Below are 19,728 nucleotides of genomic sequence, written 5' to 3' on the forward strand. Positions count from 1 at the left end.
TGAAACTCAGCGGTTACGTCACAAGCTCTCAATGCAACTCTCTGAGAGCCAGAATGAGGCTCTTTTAGACTTTTATTGAGTTTATTGGCAATAAAATATTGCCAGTGGGTCACAAATGGCCCGTGATTGATGGTAGTGTTAGAAGGTTAAGTCGCCAGAGGGTGAGAATAAGACATGGTACAGGAGGTCTAGCATTAAAGCTGGTCTGCAGCCATGAAATAAACAAAAACTAAACGCTGGAGTGGTGCTTTTAAACAATCACTGCACAGATACATAGAAGCCTTACCAGCAGTTGTTTAATGAACTGTTAGGGCCAGCCAACTACATTTTGTGAACACAGAATGATCATTAATACAATTGTTCTGTAATTGTATTGACTAAACACTCATTCCCAAATATCAGCTCTTCTATATGGGCCTTAAAAGGAATCTGTCAACAGGTTTTTGATATGTAATCTAAGGAAAGCTTGAGATAGGGATTAAAACACTGAATTCCGGTGTGTGTCTCATCACACAGTGTGCTGTCTTCTTATGAATGTTTTATCATGAGTTGATTATCACTGCTGTGACTTGTTGGAAGCTATCCTGTGTTTGACTACCTCCCTCCTGAGATGAGCAACTCACTATCCATAGACTGTCTACATAGAGAGCCTGGTAGGGGTATAGTTAGCTTTTTCAGCTAATACATCTTATCTTGACTATGTCTTTTCATAACATTGATTGTGTGGGTGCTCAGGTGTTCCCTAGCTATTTAAATCAGTAAATCATTTACTTTTTATGCATCTGTAAAAGAACTATTGGTGGCCAACATGGGCGAGCACAAGTCAGTACCAAAATAAAAAAGTAAAGTAAGAACTCTCACTATGAGAAAGTCGGTCACCGGACTTTGTTTCAACTGGGTATTGGTGAAAGGATTAAAACTGAAAGCCTGGAGAGGCCAAGTCACTGGTCCTAATCACAGGATCTCACACGAGATCATGACGGCACAGGCCATAGGCTATGTGCCCACGTTGCGTATTTGCATGCAGTTCCGCTGCGTATTGCACTGCAGTGTAACTGCATGCGTCCTGCGTCCCCAGCACAATCTATGAAGATTGTGCATAATCCATGCGCACGTTACGTTTTGGAACGCAGCAATTTGCATGCTGCCAAAATGATGTGTTCTAAAAAGCAACATGTTACTACTTTTTGTGCGTTTTGGTTGCAATGTCAGTCTCTCTCTGTCTGTCGGTCTCTCTGTCCCCCTGCCAGTCGGTCTCTCTCGCTCTCTCTGTCAGTATATCCCTCTCATCCCTCTCTCATACTCACCGATCACTGACCGAACACCGGCGCGGCGCTGCACGGCTATCACACTGCGGCGGCTTCTCCAGCTTTTTAAAATGCTGTCCACTCATTATTCAATCTCGTATTCCCTGCTTCCCCAGCCCACCGGCGCCTATGATAGGTTGCAGTGAGACGCAACCCCATGCTGAGTGACAGCTGTCTCACTGCAACCAATCACAGCCGCCGGTGGGTGGGTCTATGTAGTGCAGTAAAATAAATAGTGCAGTCCCCCCCCCAATTTTGATACCAGCCAAGATAAAGCCACACGGCTGAAGGCTGGTATTCTCAGGATGGGGAGTCCCACGTTATGGAGAGCCCCCCAGCCTAAAAATATCAGCCAGCAGCCGCCTGGTCTATGTCTATGGGGATGCAGCAGAGCCGAGTGGGACAGCACTGTCAAAAATGTGCATTCTGGATGCTTTTTCCATGGCAGAGGAAGCATCCAGAATGCATGAATTCTGCAGTTACAATGTGTCTCAATACGCAGCTTTTCGGCTGCGTTCAAAGACGCACATGCAGTGACTTACTCGCTGCGTAATAGAACGCAACGTGGGCACATAGCCTTATTATAAGCCAGAGGCTAAGGATGCCGTCATCAGAAGATAAGACTGACCTGGTACAGCTGCCATTGAGGACTGGACTGGATGCCAGGACAGCACAAATCATAATTTTGCTAAACTTTTTTATGCTCCCATTCCTCTTTACTGTGAAGTATTAACTGGCCAGCCATGGTTTCTACATGGTTTTGTAACCAGCTGGATGCATATCACATGATTATTAAAAATGTAGAAAAAAAAAATGCCAATGCAACGAGATCTTCTTCGCTTCAGAAGGAAATCTGCTACATCAAATACTGATTTGTGATGTCCAGACTTTATTGAAGCTATTTCATTTCTGAACGTAGGCAAGATTATTGGCAATTAAACAGTTAATTAGCTGTCACAACTTCATTCTTTAATTACCGTATATAAACTGTTCCATGTAACATTTGCAGAGACTTTGTATCGTTAAACCATAAGCAGCTAATCTTTTCTATGGCTGGAATTATTTGATTCTTGGCATTTACCATGAACTAAATAAATATTTATTAGTGTATTTAACCTTTACTGTTGACATTCTTCAAATTATGCATGTGTGATGTATTTGTGAAAAGCATGTTCTGTCCTGTGTAAACATACTCAAGGATGCATCCGGTGGTGCAGCTCGTCAGGAAAGCTGATAGCCTGCAAATAGTATTAGTGTGAAGAGGTACAAGCAAGACAGCGTGTGTTAACGGGACACAAACCCATCTGACTTATCAGCCGATGCCGAGAAGCAGCTGTCTAACCAGGACTGATAGTATTCACAAAAACAGGACTAGGAGTAATTCCGCATATCAAATATAGATACTTTATTTTTAGAAAAATGAATTAATACAGTACGTGATAGACATACAAAAAAACATTAAAAATGCAGTGTTACAGTGTACAAAACACACAAGGATGTGGAGGGTTAACACGCTGTTAATTTGGTTAAATTATACAAATCCTAGAAGTATAGTAAACAGTAAAGCCAAATTGGCTATTCCTTTGGTTTTGGATGTGGATAATAACAGAGGTAACAATAATAACAAGACTGTCGAAATTTACAGGATGATAGTCACAGGGTGAATAAAGTGCAAAGGTTAGCTGTGTATATATATATATATATATATATATATATATATATATATATATAAATTGCCTTATTCTGTCTGTCTGTCTTGCTCCAAAATTGTGTCCTTACGGTGACAAGCATCTGATTGGCGGCTGCCTCGGCCTGGCCCCGCCCCCCCGCACGGATTGGCCGCTCGCCCCAGCCCTCCGCACGCATCGCCAGACATAACCTTGCGCTGCTGGGATCGTGACGGAGCCGGTGAACGCTGGTAACCATTATACACATCGGGTAACTAAGGTCCCTTTAGTTACCCGATGTATATCATAGTTACCAGTGTACACCGGCTCCCCAGCGGCCTTGCCCCCCCCACGGATTGGTCGCTCGCCTCGGCCTGGCCCTGCCCTCCGCATGGATTGGCCGCTCGCCCCGGCTCTCCGCACGCATCGCCAGACAATCATAGTTACCAGCGTACACCGGCTCCCGGTACACATGTGCAGGGAGCCGGCATTATACTCCTCTCCCCCCAGGACTACTCCTCCTATTATAGTCCTCCTATTATACTCCTCTCTGAGTATAATAGGAGAACTATTATAGCATGGGGGATGGAGCACGATGGGGTGCACAGCATGGGGGATGTAGCACGATGGGGGGTGCGCAGCATGGGGGATGTAGCACGATGGGGGGTGCGCAGCATGGGGGATGTAGCACGATGGGGGGTGCGCAGCATGGGGGATGGAGCACGATGGGGAGTGTGCAGCATGGGGGATGGCGCACGATGGGGAGTGTGCAGCATGGGGGATGGAGCACGATGGGGGGTGCGCAGCATGGGGGATGGAGCACGATGGGGGGTGCGCAGCATGGGGGATGGAGCACGATGGGGGGTGCGCAGCATGGGGGATGGAGCACGATGGGGGGTGCGCAGCATGGGGGATGGAGCACGATGGGGGGTGCGCAGCATGGGGGATGGAGCACGATGGGGGGTGCGCAGCATGGGGGATGGCGCACGATGGGGAGTGCAGCATGGGGGATGGAGCACGATGGGGGGTGCGCAGCATGGGGGATGGAGCACGATGGGGGGTGCGCAGCATGGGGGATGGAGCACGATGGGGGGTGCGCAGCATGGGGGATGGAGCACGATGGGTGCGCAGCATGGGGAATGTAGCACGATGGGGAGTGCGCAGTATGGGGGATGGAGCACGATGGGGGGTGCACAGCATGGGGGATGTAGCACGATGGGGAGTGCGCAGTATGGGGGATGGAGCACGATGGGGGGTGCGCAGCATGGGGGATGGAGCTCGATGGGGGGTGCGCAGCATGGGGGATGGAGCACGATGGGGGGTGCGCAGCATGGGGGATGGAGCACGATGGGGAGTGCGCAGCATGGGGGATGGAGCACGATGGGGAGTGCGCAGCATGGGGGATGGAGCACGATGGGGAGTGCGCAGCATGGGGGATGGAGCACGATGGGGGGTGCGCAGCATGGGGGATGGAGCACGATGGGGGGTGCAAACCTCCCCCCACTGCACAACACCACACACACACTGGGAACCACAAACACCGGCCTACACAGACACCCAACACACAAACAGCGTGGCACACACAAATATATGCACATGTCGCACAACACACACATTGCACAAAACATACCTCCCACCAAAACACACACCCCACACCCACACAAACCGCACAACACACACACACAGCGCTCCACAAACAACGCAACACACAAACAACACCGCTCTCACCCCCTGCCACACCCAGACAACACCCAGAACATGTACAGCGCCCTACACAAACACTTGGTTACTACACACAACAATATCTATATATATATATAAATAACAAAAATCATACATTAACTACACAATACGTAAATTCTAGAATACCCGATGTGTAGAATCGGGCCACCTTCTAGTATGTATGTATGTGTGTGTGTATATATATATATATATATATATATATATATATATATATATATATATATTATGGTTCCGGAATTGCGTCAGTGCAGACCTTCATTGAACCTTTGGGCTGCCTGATAAAGTGTGCTTGTGCATTCAACATTCATCGGCATGGACCTGCATGTTCCCAAATGCTGGTATCCCCTTCAATATTGGGTCTATACCCAGGGACTCAACTATTGTTTCACATACAATAGTGAAAGATGATAGTAAAATTCTGTGGTAAGTATTATATATCTCGTCACTATTGAGACAGTACTAAATGCAGATCTATGTACTGACAGCCATTATAAGCGACTCAGGTTCAAAACATCAAACGTAAATGCCAAATCCTCTCAATCATTATAAGCATATGAGGAATATGATGTCTGTCATTGCTAACAGGCTTTGCGAAGTTAGTAAATACTCAGTGTCAGATATAAATATCATATTTCTTTGTTACCCATGTTAGAATTGGTGGGTCAGCGGTGCATCTACCTCCACACCTATTTACATTTCGCATAAAAAGCTTCCTCAGGGGGCTATTGCTGATCGATTTTTCCCTCACCTTATATGATGGGAACGCCTAATGGCCGCCGCCTGCAGTCTGACGCCGGCGCATGCGCGCTGCTGTCCACCGACCCGAACGGGAAAGCGCCACTCGTCAGCGATGCCAGCGCATTTCTATAGAGGCCAGTGCACATGCACCGCCCTAATGACAGTGGTGTGACCCAGCGGGCAGGTGGAGGTACAGCGGGCATGCGCACCAGACCGCAGTGAGCGACTTGCGTTACATTCCTAACCAGGACTGATGCATTGTCACTGCTCCAGCCTATACATTCTGTATGTTTGCAAAAAGTCACAATGCGTGCTGTTTTCCATTCTTTACTGTTTCGATCCCTTTATTTTTAATTGCAGTGTTTTTAAGTTGACAAGGATTAAAGAAAAAATAATGACCTCCATAAACAGGTGTGGCGTTGTTTTTAAAGGGAACATATCAGCATATAAAATTATTGGAATGGCATTAGAATTGTCTGTTCTCCAAGAAAAATAACATATTTTTGTGCCAGTGGTGACAAAGCTAGCATGGGAATGGTTTAGGAAATCAGACTTCACATGTATCTGGGGTATGTGGATGCACTGGTTATGGTTTTCTCCAATCTTTGACACCCCCCACCCCCCAAAATGCACTTTCAGAATGATTTGCATATGACTTCTATACTAGATTTCTCATGGCTGATTGGATAACTACAATAGGGATGACAATTAAAGTTCCGCTCTGCTGTTCACTCCTGGACAAGTGATTTTTATTCAATGCATTTCGGAGGGGATAATCCATCAGGATAATCACATTTGGATAACTTTTTTTTTTTTTTTTTATCTTGAAGAATCTAATAAACATTGGAACCAATGTTTCCTCATGCTAGATTTCCTTATATTTATGATTTCTGGTAATTTATCTTTGGTGATACTCCCAGATGTCTGTGATAAAAGGACTTTGGTCCTTACCTTCATGACTGAAACTGTCAAGGTGCTGCCGAATGCGGCGACTGAAAGCTCTGCTACCAAATATCTGCCCAGCCATGCAAGCCAGTGGCTCTCAAATTTTGCTTTAACTCCTTTATGACCTTGCAATTTTCTATATTTGTGCTTTTGTTTTTTCCTTCCTGTCTTCCAAGAGCCATAATTTATTTACTTTTTCCATCAGTCTAGCTGCGTGATGGCTTGTTTTTTGTGGGACAAGTTATACTTTTGACTGTCACCATTAATTTTACCATATAGCGTACTGGAAAATGGGGAAAAAAAAATCCAAGTGTGGTGAAATTGCAAAAAAAAGTGCAATTCCACAATTTGTTTTTTTTTTGGGAGCTTATTTACCATGTTCTCTGTATGTTAAAAGTGACCTGGTAGAAGGATGCTACAGGTCAGTACTGGTATGTAGATACAAAACATGTATAGTTTTTTATTTAATTGGGGGGAAAAAAAATTAGAAGTTTGTGTAAAAACAAAAACAAATAATTTATATATATAAAATGCTTTTTTCACAATTTGTATGGATCTGGGCTGTGTGATAGCTTATTGTTTGCTTTCTTATTGTTTGCTTTCTGAGCTGACGTTTTTGGTAGATATGATGTTTTGTAATGTGGCGACTAAAAAAAGTAGTTCTGGCATTGTGGGGTTTTTTTTTGTTTCGCCGTTTACCAATCGGATTAATTTATTTTATATTTTGATAGATCAGACCTTTCTGCAGCAATTCCAAATGTGTATTTTTTCATTTGTTTTATTTTCAGCGGTGCAAAAAAGGGGGTTTATTTGAATTTCGTTTTTTTTTTTAAATTTTAAAAACTTTTTTCTTTAACTTGTTTTTGTATTCAGCAGATTGCTTGTGCTATATAGAGCAGTGCAGCTGGAAGTCAATGCATCAGCTATGCTCTGTATAGCACAAATCATAATCTTCTATGAATGTTGGCTTGCAGCCAGCGTTCACAGGAAGATAGTCATGACAGACACAGGGATCATCGGCTGACCCCTCCCTGGCTGTCCTGACAACCCATCGGCACCCTCACCCTGCGTTCAAGTCATGGGGCTGTAAGCGGGAGCATGGAATGGTGCTGTCCTCGCAGACGTGTGTTAATTACCGCTTTCAGATTTTAACAGTGGGATTTAATTGGCTAACAGTTGTGGGTGAATCTTCAATCCACCTGTGGCTGTTTGGTGACATGTCGGCTGATCAGATCAGTTGACATGTGCAGGGAAAGATGCGGGCTCATGTTGAGCCCCGCATTAAAGGTAGGGACATGAAATGCGGCAATATTGCCATATGTAGCCATTAACCTCTACTGGCGGGTGGAGTTTTTTCATTATGACCACACTCTTAGGGTGCTATACTGCAATGAATTAATGAGGTGGGTGTGTCATCTGACTTAAATTTTAAAAACTTGTAGGTATCTAGATGGAGCCTAGCTATCCCTAAGGGCGATCAATTTCATTGTTCTAATTGTGGGGTGGTTTTATATACCTTATAAGCAGACGGTAAACTTTAATATACTCAAGATATATAAAAAAATCCTTGTAAACATCTGGAGATGACAAAGTGGGTAATTAGGAACAGTGACTGGGCCTAGCCATGACTACCCACCGCTACAAATGAAGACTTTATGTAAATTTGGAGTCATTTTTGCCTTCTGTATAGCTGTGAGCTTGTATTACTAATAAACCTGTTGCTCACTAATGAATTAGTATAAGTTAGTGAGTTTATAACCTTTTAATTTACTGTACCTTTTTAAAGGGTGGCTGTACTGACGTGGGACCCTTATGACTAGTCATGTCACGCTGCTACAATTTTTATAAGCATATGTGACATATCTGGTATACTGAATTTTTTAGCCATGTGTTTGAATATCTACATCATTTGTATAAAAAAAAAGCCGCAACGTTGTGTGACTATAGCATTGTGGCATTTTACATTTTGTGCCTAATTTAAATTATCTTTGTCTAATTTAGTTTCTGCAGAAAATTTGGAAAAGACAATGAAACAAATGGAACGCCAGCTTCAGCAGCTTGAGACTGATTTGGAGACCTTTCCCCAATCTGACGACATACATGACAAGTTTGTGGCTAAGATGTCCATATCCTTTTGACAACCACACAACTTATGTAGGGCTGGCTGAATGAACTCAAGGTTTACTTAGCATTTTATATCTCTTGCAATAACCTTTGTGTATTTTTCAGCGTTTATGCTTCGAAAGCTTTGGCAGCAAAAAGGATGCATGCTGTGAGTAAAAGGTTTCGTCAAAAGCAGAGGCTACTAGTTTTGACAGAATGAAAGTATTTTGTGTAAAATGCCACAATATTCAGTATGTCCTCCACAAACACTGGAATAAGCACTGATCCCATGCATGTTTAGAAGCCTCAATTTCTTTTTTAAGCCATATAAAATATGAAATTCATATAGCATAGCCTTTTACTAGAAAAATACTAAGTCACAATATCACTTGATAAGATTGTCTGGGGATTTTACTGACTGCTAACAGTTATTTGGTAGGTTTGAACTTGGTAGGACAGATAGAAGGCAGGATCACAGTGTGACACACACAGTGCCTTAAAGTATTCATACTCCTACCCATAATTTTCTAGATCTTAAACTTATTTTATTGGGATTTTATATGATCTACCAACACAAATTAGGAAGCTTTTTTGAAATCGAACATAAATGCTACATGGTTTCTAAACATTTAAAATATAAATCCACAAATTGTGATGTGTAGTTGTATTCACCCCCCCTGTAGTCAGATACCCCTAAATAATATCCTGAATGATAAATTGCCTCCACAAGTCACCTAATTAGTAAATTGAGCCCACCTGTGTGTAATGTTTTTTTAGGACTACTACAGCAGTTCTGTGAAGGCCTCAGAGGGTTGTTGTTTTTTTTTTTTTTTAGAACATTAAAGATTAAACAACATGATGAAATCCAAGGAACACACCAGACAGGTCAGGGATAAAGTTGTGGAGAAGATTAAAATATGACTGGATTTTAAAAATAAAAATAGTCCAAGCTCTGAACATTTCACAGAACACTGTTTAACCCATCATCCAAAAATGGAAGAATACGGCACAAATGCAGACTTGCAAACAAATGACGATCAACCTAAACTAACATTCCAAGTAAGGAGTGCACTAATTAGAGAAGCAACAAAGAGACCCATGGCCACTGGGGATGAACTGCAGAAATCCACAGCTCAGGTGGAAGAATCTTTCCACAGGACAACTGTTAGTCATATACACCACAAATCTGTTTGTTATTAAAGAGTGGTAAGATGAAGGACATTTTTGAAAATAAGCTTTAGGAAGTCTCATTTGTGGTTTTCAAAAAGCCATCTAGAAGACACAATGTGGAAGAAGGTGCTCTGGTCAGATGAGACCAAAGTAGAACTTTTTGAGTTACATGCTTAGCGTTATGTGTGGCAAACAATGAACACTGCACATAACCCTGAAAACAGCATCGCCACCGTCAAATATAATGGTGGATACATCACGCTGTGGGGAGGTTTTTCTTCAGCACGGACAGGGAAGATGGTCAGAGCTGATTTGAAGATTGATGGAGCCAAATACAGAACAATTCTGAAGGAAAACCTGTTAGAGCAGAGTTCCTCAACTCTAATCCTCAAGACCCACCAACAGTGCATGTTTTCAGGATTTCCTTTGTATGGCCCCGTCATAGTTTAATCACCTGCACAGGTTAGGATACCAACACCTGGGCAATACTAAGGAAAACATACACTGTTGGTGGGTCTTGAGGACTGGAGTTGAGAAACATTGTGTAAGAGGCTGCAAAAGACAGGAGACTGGGACGTAGCTTCACTTTCCAGCAGGACAACGACCCAAAACATACTGCAAAAGCTACAATAGAACGGTTTAGATGACAGTGTATTCATATGTGTGAATGGCCCAGTACAAGTCCAGACCTAAAACCCATTGAGAATCTGTGGGAAGACTTGAAAATTGCTGTGCACAGATATCTCTATCCAATCTCACTGCACGAGTGCAATTTTGCACGGAAGAATTGGCAAAATTCAAATTCAAAGTAGTGACTTGGTGGCTGAATACAGATGAATGTTACAATTTTGATATTTTTTAAATATTTAGAATACACAATATTATTTCCTTTACACTTCACAAATACTTGCTATTTTGTGTTGGTATATCACATAAAATCTCAATAAGGCCGGTTTCAGACATCAGTGTTTAATCAGGTATCAGTCACACGCATGGTTATGGTCATACGTGTGTCATATGTGTGTAACACGTGTATCATACGTGTGTCACAGCACCGCCGAGGACAGGTGAGTATTCTGCAAGCACAGTGACATCCAGGAGGTCATTGGAGTTCCAAAGCGAAATCTGATGACATCCTGATGACCTCCACGACACTTGCGCTACAGCTTCACGGATTCATCACAGTTCATTGGGAACTGTGATGAGTCCCCGATGCTGTCCCTGCGATGTTTTGGCTTCCTGGTTCTACACACACACACACACACACACACACACACACACACACACACACACACACACACGTAAACATATACACACACACACACACACACACACACATAAACATATACACACACATACATACATACATGTAAATATATGCACACACACACGTATACATTGAGCACACATATGTATACACACATAACAGACTCACGTGGATACACAGAACACACCACTGCTGTATACTCACCCAGCGATGCGGTCCCCGGCACTGAAGTCTCCGGCGATGCTCCTGCTTCCAGCTCCTCACTGCAGTGAATATTCAGTGAGTATAATGAGCGGCAATAAGGAGCGGGGAGGCAGCAGAGACGGAGACAGCATCGCTGGAGAGCGGTAAATATATAAAAAAAAAATATTAAAAAAGACTTGTGTTTTTTCCGGTACGTGTCACATTGATGTCACACGGATCACATCAGTGTGCGATCTGTGTGACACTCATGCTGCCGGAGAAAAACGGACATGTCTGCGTGTGTGCGTGCTGGGTCATGAGAGGTCACACGGTCCGTGTGAAAACACGGACGTGTGATTAACAGCAAATAATAACATGGGTACGTGTGACATCCGTTTTAAAAACAGATGTCACCAGTACCTGAAATACGGACGTCTGAAACCAGACTAAAATACATTTAAGGTTGTGGCTGTAATGTTGAAAAGGTCACATGGAATAAATTTTCCAAGGTACTGTACATTTGCAAGTAGCTGCGCATAACTCCACTATTGGAGCAATTACAAAATGATTTTTAGGTGAATAATGTAAATCAAATGGTTTTGAGACAGTCTTATGGACAGTTAAGGGCACGACCGCACAGCAAAGGAAGATTTTAAGTGGATTTTTCCGTAAGGCTGAGGCCACATGGGAATTACTGTGACTGTTCGCATGACACTCTGCATACACTCGCAGCACAGCAGGAGCCGAGTGTTATGCGACTGTGGTCCGAGCGTGCGATCAGACCACAGTCGCGGAGGGGAGGGCCAGCGCTGTGAAGGGGAGGGAGGGATTTATCTCAGTATCTCCTCCGTTGCTGGCTGATGCGAGAATCGCACTGCTCTCGTGTTACACCGGTGTAATGCGAGAGCAATACATTCTTCTTCTCGCCCATAGATTTGAATGGGTGCGAGTGGAACAAGATTGCATTCCACCCGCAGTAAGCTATGACTGTTTTCTCGGTCCAATTAGGGTTGAGAGAACGATTGCTCATGAAAGCTGCCCCATAAAGTAAAGGCCGCTTTACACGCGTCAATTTATCTAGCAATATATCGCCGGGGTCACTGTTTCCATGACGCACATCCGGCATCATTTGCGACGTCGTTGCATGTGACACCTACGATTGACTCTGAACGATCGCAAATAGGATGAAAATCGTGGATCATGACACGTCGTTCGTTTTTAAAAAAATGTTCGTTTTGGGGAAGCAGTCGACATATTGGTCCATTTGACACCCTGCCAACATCGAACAACATTCAAACGACCGCCTGGGTCCAACAATATATAGTTGATCGCTGATGCGTAAATTTTGAGATCGTTACGTGTTACAGCAAATAACCTATAAGCGATACCGGCAAATCGTAAATACGATCTGGGCGTGTCACGTCGCACATGCAATCGCACGATAAATCGATGCGTGTAAAGCATTGATCCAAGTGGAATGCGATTTTTTTTTTTTATTTTTATCGCATTTCACTTGCTCCGTATTACTTGCCGTGTGTGCTGACCCTAAGATCAACAATGGAAATCTGCAGAAAGAATTGCTATTCTGTGTATTTAAAATTTTCATTCTAATTGCACTCTTTTCTTCTTTGCATGTCGATGAGATTTGTTAAAATTTTCTGAATCTCTGCTGCAACTCTATTCCACAGCAGGTTCTCCATCTGCCAACCCACAGAAAATGTCCAGCTTTTGCTGTTGTGCGCAGAATCCAAGGCCATTTTCCTACTTATTGCAAATGCTGCAGGTTTTTTTATGTAGAAAATGCTTTGTTTAATAGATCAAATGATGTGCTATGATTGTATGAAAACTCCTCCCCATTGTGCGTTTAAAGATTCTGTTGAACTGTGTATGTATTAATTAGTGGATTCTGTGGAACGCATGGTAAAACAACAGTTAAAAAGAAAAAAAACTCTTACATTCTGAAGGGCAGAGTCCTAGTGTTTCCGCACTATAAACATAAAAAAGTGATATCAAATATGCACCAAGATCGCATTAGAAGGGAAAATATTTAAAAATAATGTGCAAGAATGCATTCATCAGAGTACATATATATTGTAGAAATATTGCAGCAGAAAAAAAAAGCAATAATATTGCATGTGAGAACATGGCCTAATACACAGAAAGAGATATTCATGTGAAAGGCATAAGTGGTTGTTAACCAGCTTAAGATTCATTTGCTTCCACTTTGCTCATTATCTATAAGCACTTGTTTTCTCCTAGATTGCCTAACAGAAGTTGTACAGTTTTTTGTTACTTGAACTGGTTTTGACAGTAGTGACAGTTTCTCAGTGTTTTGCCCCCTTTATATTCCACTAAGACTTGAAGTTTCTGTTCTCTGCTACAGTGTGATGCATCTCTGTAGACAGACAATAGCTTAGAAGCTGTAGACCTGCATATGGCTTATGTTATTAGCACATGATCTCACTAATTAGAGAAGCACACATTGAAGCAAACAGATTTTCCAGCAAATTAATAAGAAAAAGAATGTTTGATATAAAGGTTAGATAATCCAACACAGCATGGAGAAGCCCGGATCTGTCTGTACATTTATTCCTAAATGAGGGGAAGCTGAATGATTTTCTCTTAAAAGACGGACTGCTCACAAAAACAGCCAGCAGGAAATCCGGAACAGGAAAGATGCTCTTTGTGTTAGATACTTTATCAAAAAGTGGGATATTGTTTAATGGTCAATTTATCCATTAGATTTTCCAGCGTTGAAGGACACTAATTAGAATCCCCGGTCCTATTTGGAATGTCTCCATATTGTATACTCTTCAGATCACGGTATAAAACTGAAGCACAAAAAAATGATTTTGAGGTCTTTATTTAAAACGCAGATAATTTTCTTTTGCCATAAATAAGCCTATAATAGCTAAAAGTAGGAAAAACAAATCTAACTTTTCTTTTATTAGTACATTACCTATAGTCACTAGAAAAATAAACAAATATTCAGATTCTATTGTTATATATGTCAAGACAAAATAAAAATATATCTGTTCCTAGAAACGTTTTATAATTACATAAATACCAGCTCAAATGAACATTACCACATGACAAATTACACCATGTCAATACTTAGGAAAAATTTGGCTATAGGAATTAAGAGGGTAAGTAGCAGCTGTTACCTGTCCTGACAAAAGCGCTGGCCCTGGCTCCCGCCTCTTATGGCCCCCTTACTGTGCAGTAGTCCTGGCAAAGGTCATGTGCTTGATAGCATTATCCATAATTGCCTTATGTTGGCAAAAAAAAAGCCAAGTTTCTAACATCTCTTCTCTTTGGCTCCTGACTTCCATGCTATCACCGGCATTATTTCCCTGCTCAGTATAACTTAATAGATGTTTTCAATGCTAAGTTACCAATGTCTCACAACTGGTTTTAATCTTGTTCACACCTGGCCTTTGCAATCAAAGTAATGCAACTCTTTAAGCTTATCGCCTATTTACTTCACTGTTCTAGTGCAGCTGTTAACCGTTGCCCTGCTGAAAGATACTGGACTGCATCTACTTCTTTGTTACATAATTGCTATTATTCTGAAAGATCCCAGGATGCCCTGGTCCTCATTGATTCAGCTATCAAGACTTCATCTGCAGTAGTTTCACCTCCATTTCTTTCTGCTCACACAGACTTATGTTTCAGAGAACCCACATTATTTTTGCTGGCTGCTTTCCAAAGAGTGAGCTAACTCATGTCCAATCTAGAGCTTGACTCTATACTCCGGCTAGAACTTTGTAACGATATGCCATCCAATTCTGTACTTTGTCGTCAGAATCGGTCTTGAATAATGGTGCTCTCCTGTCAATTTTCTATCCCTGCATGGATGGATAAAAGTCAAACTTGCTTGTAGAGATTTGCCATCTTCGCTGAACGCCCTGCTCTCTTTTGCTATCCACTTAAACTAACATTTCAAAGGTCACATAAAAAAGCTGAAGTTTCTTATGTCTTGTATTCTAGAACTTTTTCAAAATCCTTTAGATAGAAACAAAATCAGAGAGACTAATAGGAAAACATGTCAATTAGCTGGAAGATATTGTCGTCTGCCAAAAGACCCCATATTTCAATAATGAAATCTTTTCTGATCTACTATATCTTTATTGTGGAGACACTAGGGTCAGTGGGTGATCTCGTCTGCTGGCTTGACGGTCTTCAGCAAGACTGCACGGATCAAGGCTCCTCCCATTGCACACCCTTACTCCTTCCTCATGGGCAAAACACTACTCAGACAACACAGGGTGTTGAGACTTTATTGGTTCACCAATATGCAAAAACAAATTGTACATTCCCAGCAAGAACACAAAATGGTATAAGTCACAGTCTAACGCATCCACTGACCCTCCAGGGATTAGAATCCTTGTGACTTAGGGGCTTCCAGGGCAAAGTATTCCAGACACCCTGAGACGATAGCGGCAAGTTAGAAAACCGAGCACAGCAAGATATGTAGCCTGACGACCGAATTGTCCCTACTTGGGTTCTCCAAGTGAATTTGTGTGCTCAGCATTAAGCAGTGAAGCAGTTCTGTAATCCTTCAGCTGGAACCGTGGATCCTAAACTGAAATCATGTAGAGTGAATCTTGAAGCAGTTCTGTGATCCCCCAGTTTGAACCAAAGATCCTCGGCTGACGTCATGTAGAATATCTCTCTGGCGACAGAAGCAAGGCCCTTTTATACCCCTCATTTCTCTTACAAGATTGGTGGAGATTACTGCTCGCTCATTGATTTCTACTTCAATTGACTGCGTAATTTTCCTCAAATTTATGTAGTCTGAATGGCTCAGACAATCCACATTTACAGTCAATAGGGCTCCAATCAGTCATGACACAATAGCTAACTTCTCTTTTTTAACAAGGTAACCATACATCTGGCCTAATTAAGAACAGTTCACTCCCTTACCCAAATGACCAGATGCTGAGACGTCACAAGTATGTCTTAATTTATTTGGGTAACAGCCTAATTGATTTTCAAAAACATCGCACCAACTTTCTGTTCTGTTTGGAAAAGGCTGACACCACCATCTCTGTGCCAAGCTGGAATAATGTCTTTGTGCATAACAATCTGTTGTTTCTTAAAGGGAACCTGTCAGCAGAAATTTTGCACTAAACCTAAAAGATTCCCCTTCTGCAGCTCCTGGGCTGCATTCTAGCAAGGTTCCTATTGTTATTGTGCCCCCTTTTAGACCAAAATAAATAGTTTATCAAGTTGTACCTTTTCCTATGCAAATCTTGTAAATTGTACACGGGGGCGGGCTGTCTGGTGTCCGTTATTTTGCCTCCTGCTGCTTTACACCGTCCCCCCATCGCTCAATTTCATACTTCAGGACGCCTTCAAGTGTGCCCCAGGTCTCGCGCATGCGCCGTGCCACTCTAGCGGGACTGCACAGTGTGACCGCTGGTGACGTGTTGCGCAGGCATGAGATTATGGGCGGTGCTGTGATTTTCATCAGCAAGTACCCGCCCATAATCTCGTGCCTGCGCTTTCCCTTCTGCCGCCACCGTTCTGCGCAAGCGCTGGCCAGATGAATCCACGTCACCTCTTACCAAGATGGAAAAGAGGTGACGTGGGGTCATCTGGCCAGGGCTTGCTGTCGGTCTGTCAATCACATCCAAAATTCAACTCCCTACTGTGAATAGTATCTCACAGGATTTTTGTAATCTCTGTAGTGAGGTGCAATCCAATTTGGCAGCAACAGCTGCCAAAGGGAAGAAGAGTGCTGATGAACACTGTCGCTGTTCCCAAAATCTCTCTTCTTGTGATAAAGTTTGGTGTTCCACTAAAAACATTCATTTATGAAAGTCTCAAAAGAAACTGGCTCCCATTTTCATCGGTCCATTCCAGATTATTCAGGAAATTGATCAGGATACTCACTGTTTGAAGATACGCTACCATGTTAAAATTTCAGGTGTTTTTCATATTATCTTACTATGTCTTCTGGTCCTCAATACATGCCTCCTGTCAAGATAATTGCAGCCTCTGATCCTGGATATATACTGTAAGACGGTTTGTCGGAACCCCTTCTACTAATTTGGATTCTAAAATGAAAACAAACATTTTAATGCTCAAATCTCACTCAGGAGATATGCCAAGCATTTTCTTAATTCTGTTTCAAACTCTGAGGGGCCCATTACTGAGATAGGAGGTGACTGTTGTTACTGATGAGATTCTATGATGGGAGGAACTATAGACAGAGAGAGGAGCCATATGCAGAGCTCCACCCCATCCCTCTACTATATACCCAGAAGCTCATCAGCAACAACTGCCATCTCCTAGCTCAGTATTGAGGAAGTCTTCACTGAATACAGATTTTACCTCAGAATTGAGAATTTTGGTAATGACTGATCAATTCTGAACAGAGAGAATCAGTATTACAAAGTTGCTTATTTTCAAATGTGCTTTTGATGTATGAAATAAAATTCCAATGGTTACACTTAAACTCACTGATTCTGGTAAAAGAGCCATGTTTGACTCTCTTCTCTTATGGCTGCTTCCTTTTGCGGTGGTCCAAGTCGAGCTTCTCAGGTAACCTGGCAAACTTTTTCAAAATTTCTCTAATTTCACCCTAGGCTTTTTAAGGCCACCTCTGGCAAAGGTCTCTGGTATTTGAGTATTCAGTAGCGTTGTTCACAATTGCCTCAAGTTGGTCAGGATGTTTTGTTTACTTGGTTACTGTCAGTTGTCTTTTGTCTCTATTTCTTTTCCTGTCTATGATATTACAACCAGTATTATTTACAAGGACAGTTCTTACTAGGCGTTGTGCACATTAACCAATCCGCACACAAATGATCAACTCTTCACAATTGGTTTTAGTCCTGCTCTCATCTTGCTTCTACAATTAAGGTTATAGAACTCTTAAAGGTGTTTCCGTTTTTCATTTACTTCTGTTACATCGCTGTTATTAACCATTGCCTTGCTATGAGTCTGCATTTACTTGTTACATCATTATTAACCAATTCCCTGCTGAAAGATACTAGACTGCATTTTTGTGACTGCTTCCATGCCACAAGATACTACTTTACTATACCAATACTGTTCCTATGTGTATTCATACACCTGGCTCAGCTTCATCTGTTACCTGCTTCTCTTGTTTGGTGTTCTGCTATTGTGGTCCTTACTTATCCACCTGTTGTGCATCAAGGCCTGCTCCATTCCACCATTGCCTCCAGTCTGTACTGGTCAGCCAGACTTAAAGGGATACTCTGGGGAGATTAAAAAAAAAAAAGTTTGTACTATTTCTACACTCATACGAGCTGGCCACTGCAGTTCTAGTATTGTTAGGTCACTTGTAAATCAATATAATAGCTGCTCCTCACCCCTTCCATACTCACGTATGGGACGTTGCGTCTCAGATCAGTCTAAAGCTCTATACTGCAGCAGAAAATAGAGGAGTGTAGCTGGAGCATGGCCGCAGGCTCCATGATCTTCCTAACTGCCAGCCCCATGATACTGCTATCTAGTCTTAGAACAAAGGGGCATGGCCGCCGCTTCCATACTTGTCTTACCTGCCAGCCACCTGATACTTGCTTCTATCCAGTCTTAAAACAAGCTGCGTTCCACGCTCTTCCTACCTGCAAGCCCCCGCCATATCCCCTGTTCTAAGACTGGATAGAAACAAGTATCAGGAGGCTGGCAGGTACGGAGAGCATGGAACCTGCTGGTGCTCCCCCCTGTTCCCTGCTTCAACACAGACCTTTACACTGGTTTGTGATGTAACTTTTTGTATATTTGTTAGATCATTTGTCAAGTATCCTGTGATTTTTAGCATTTGATCACTCAAATGGATTGCGGTCCCGTGACCACCAGTTACTATGGTGACAATACTTTTTCTCATGATATGAGCGGCTGTTGCGATGTGGTCATGTGGCTGGTTCCGTCATGATGCCGAGATTGTGTTGCCATAGCACTCATTCTTTGACTTTGACTGGTCAGTATTCTCAATGCTCCGGGATTGCGGGCATGTGATCATGGCCAGGTGACATCACGATTATAATGCACTGTGATTGGATAGTTTTCCTCGTATATACGCAGTGCAGCGTCCTTTTGATTGGGCGATTTTTATCTAAGTGATGGGTGCGCTTTCTTGATTGGATCATCATCAACCCATTTGGGGGAAAATTTCGGTAAATGATTTTACACCTGGAGAAATATTCTTTGCAGCATACTCAAACTTTGTCTATTGTGGTTTTTGGATGTGGAATTTCTTCATAAACCTAAATGTTATTTAGTATTCTGTACGGAAATCTGCTCCAAAATCCTGATAATAAATCCACAGCAAAATACTGTAGCAAAATCTTTTGTTAAAATGACCTTATTACAGAATAGCCCTGTATAAACCAGCCACGATGTCTTTAAGTATTTTTTCTTTTGATCTATTGGTGTAGTGTCAGATCATCAGTTTTGGCTGGCTGCAGTGTACGGTACCAAATCTTACTGAAAGATAGAAACAATATAAGAAATGTTTGCCAGAATGATGGAGGATCGCAAAACACGAGTTGTCAAAATAATACCAAAGAGAACAATAAAGATCTGTTTTCCAGGAAACTGAAACTTCAGCAGTATTTGACGGAGACTATACTAA

At 42.3% G+C, this 19,728-nt stretch overlaps 1 protein-coding gene across 2 annotated transcripts in view; it reads left to right on the forward strand.

Annotated features, from left to right (window-relative positions):
* DIAPH3 (diaphanous related formin 3) overlaps positions 1 to 19,728 on the forward strand; it is a 979,498-nt gene that overhangs the window by 636,311 nt on the left and 323,459 nt on the right. For both annotated transcript variants that reach the window (XM_075336836.1, XM_075336837.1), the window contains exon 23: positions 8,402 to 8,525. In XM_075336836.1, coding sequence (XP_075192951.1) covers positions 8,402 to 8,525 — 124 coding nt within the window. The remainder of the gene's footprint in view (positions 1 to 8,401; positions 8,526 to 19,728) is intronic.

The sequence above is a fragment of the Anomaloglossus baeobatrachus genome, chromosome 2 (genome assembly GCF_048569485.1).
Source record: "Anomaloglossus baeobatrachus isolate aAnoBae1 chromosome 2, aAnoBae1.hap1, whole genome shotgun sequence".
Taxonomy (NCBI): Eukaryota; Metazoa; Chordata; class Amphibia; order Anura; family Aromobatidae; genus Anomaloglossus; species Anomaloglossus baeobatrachus.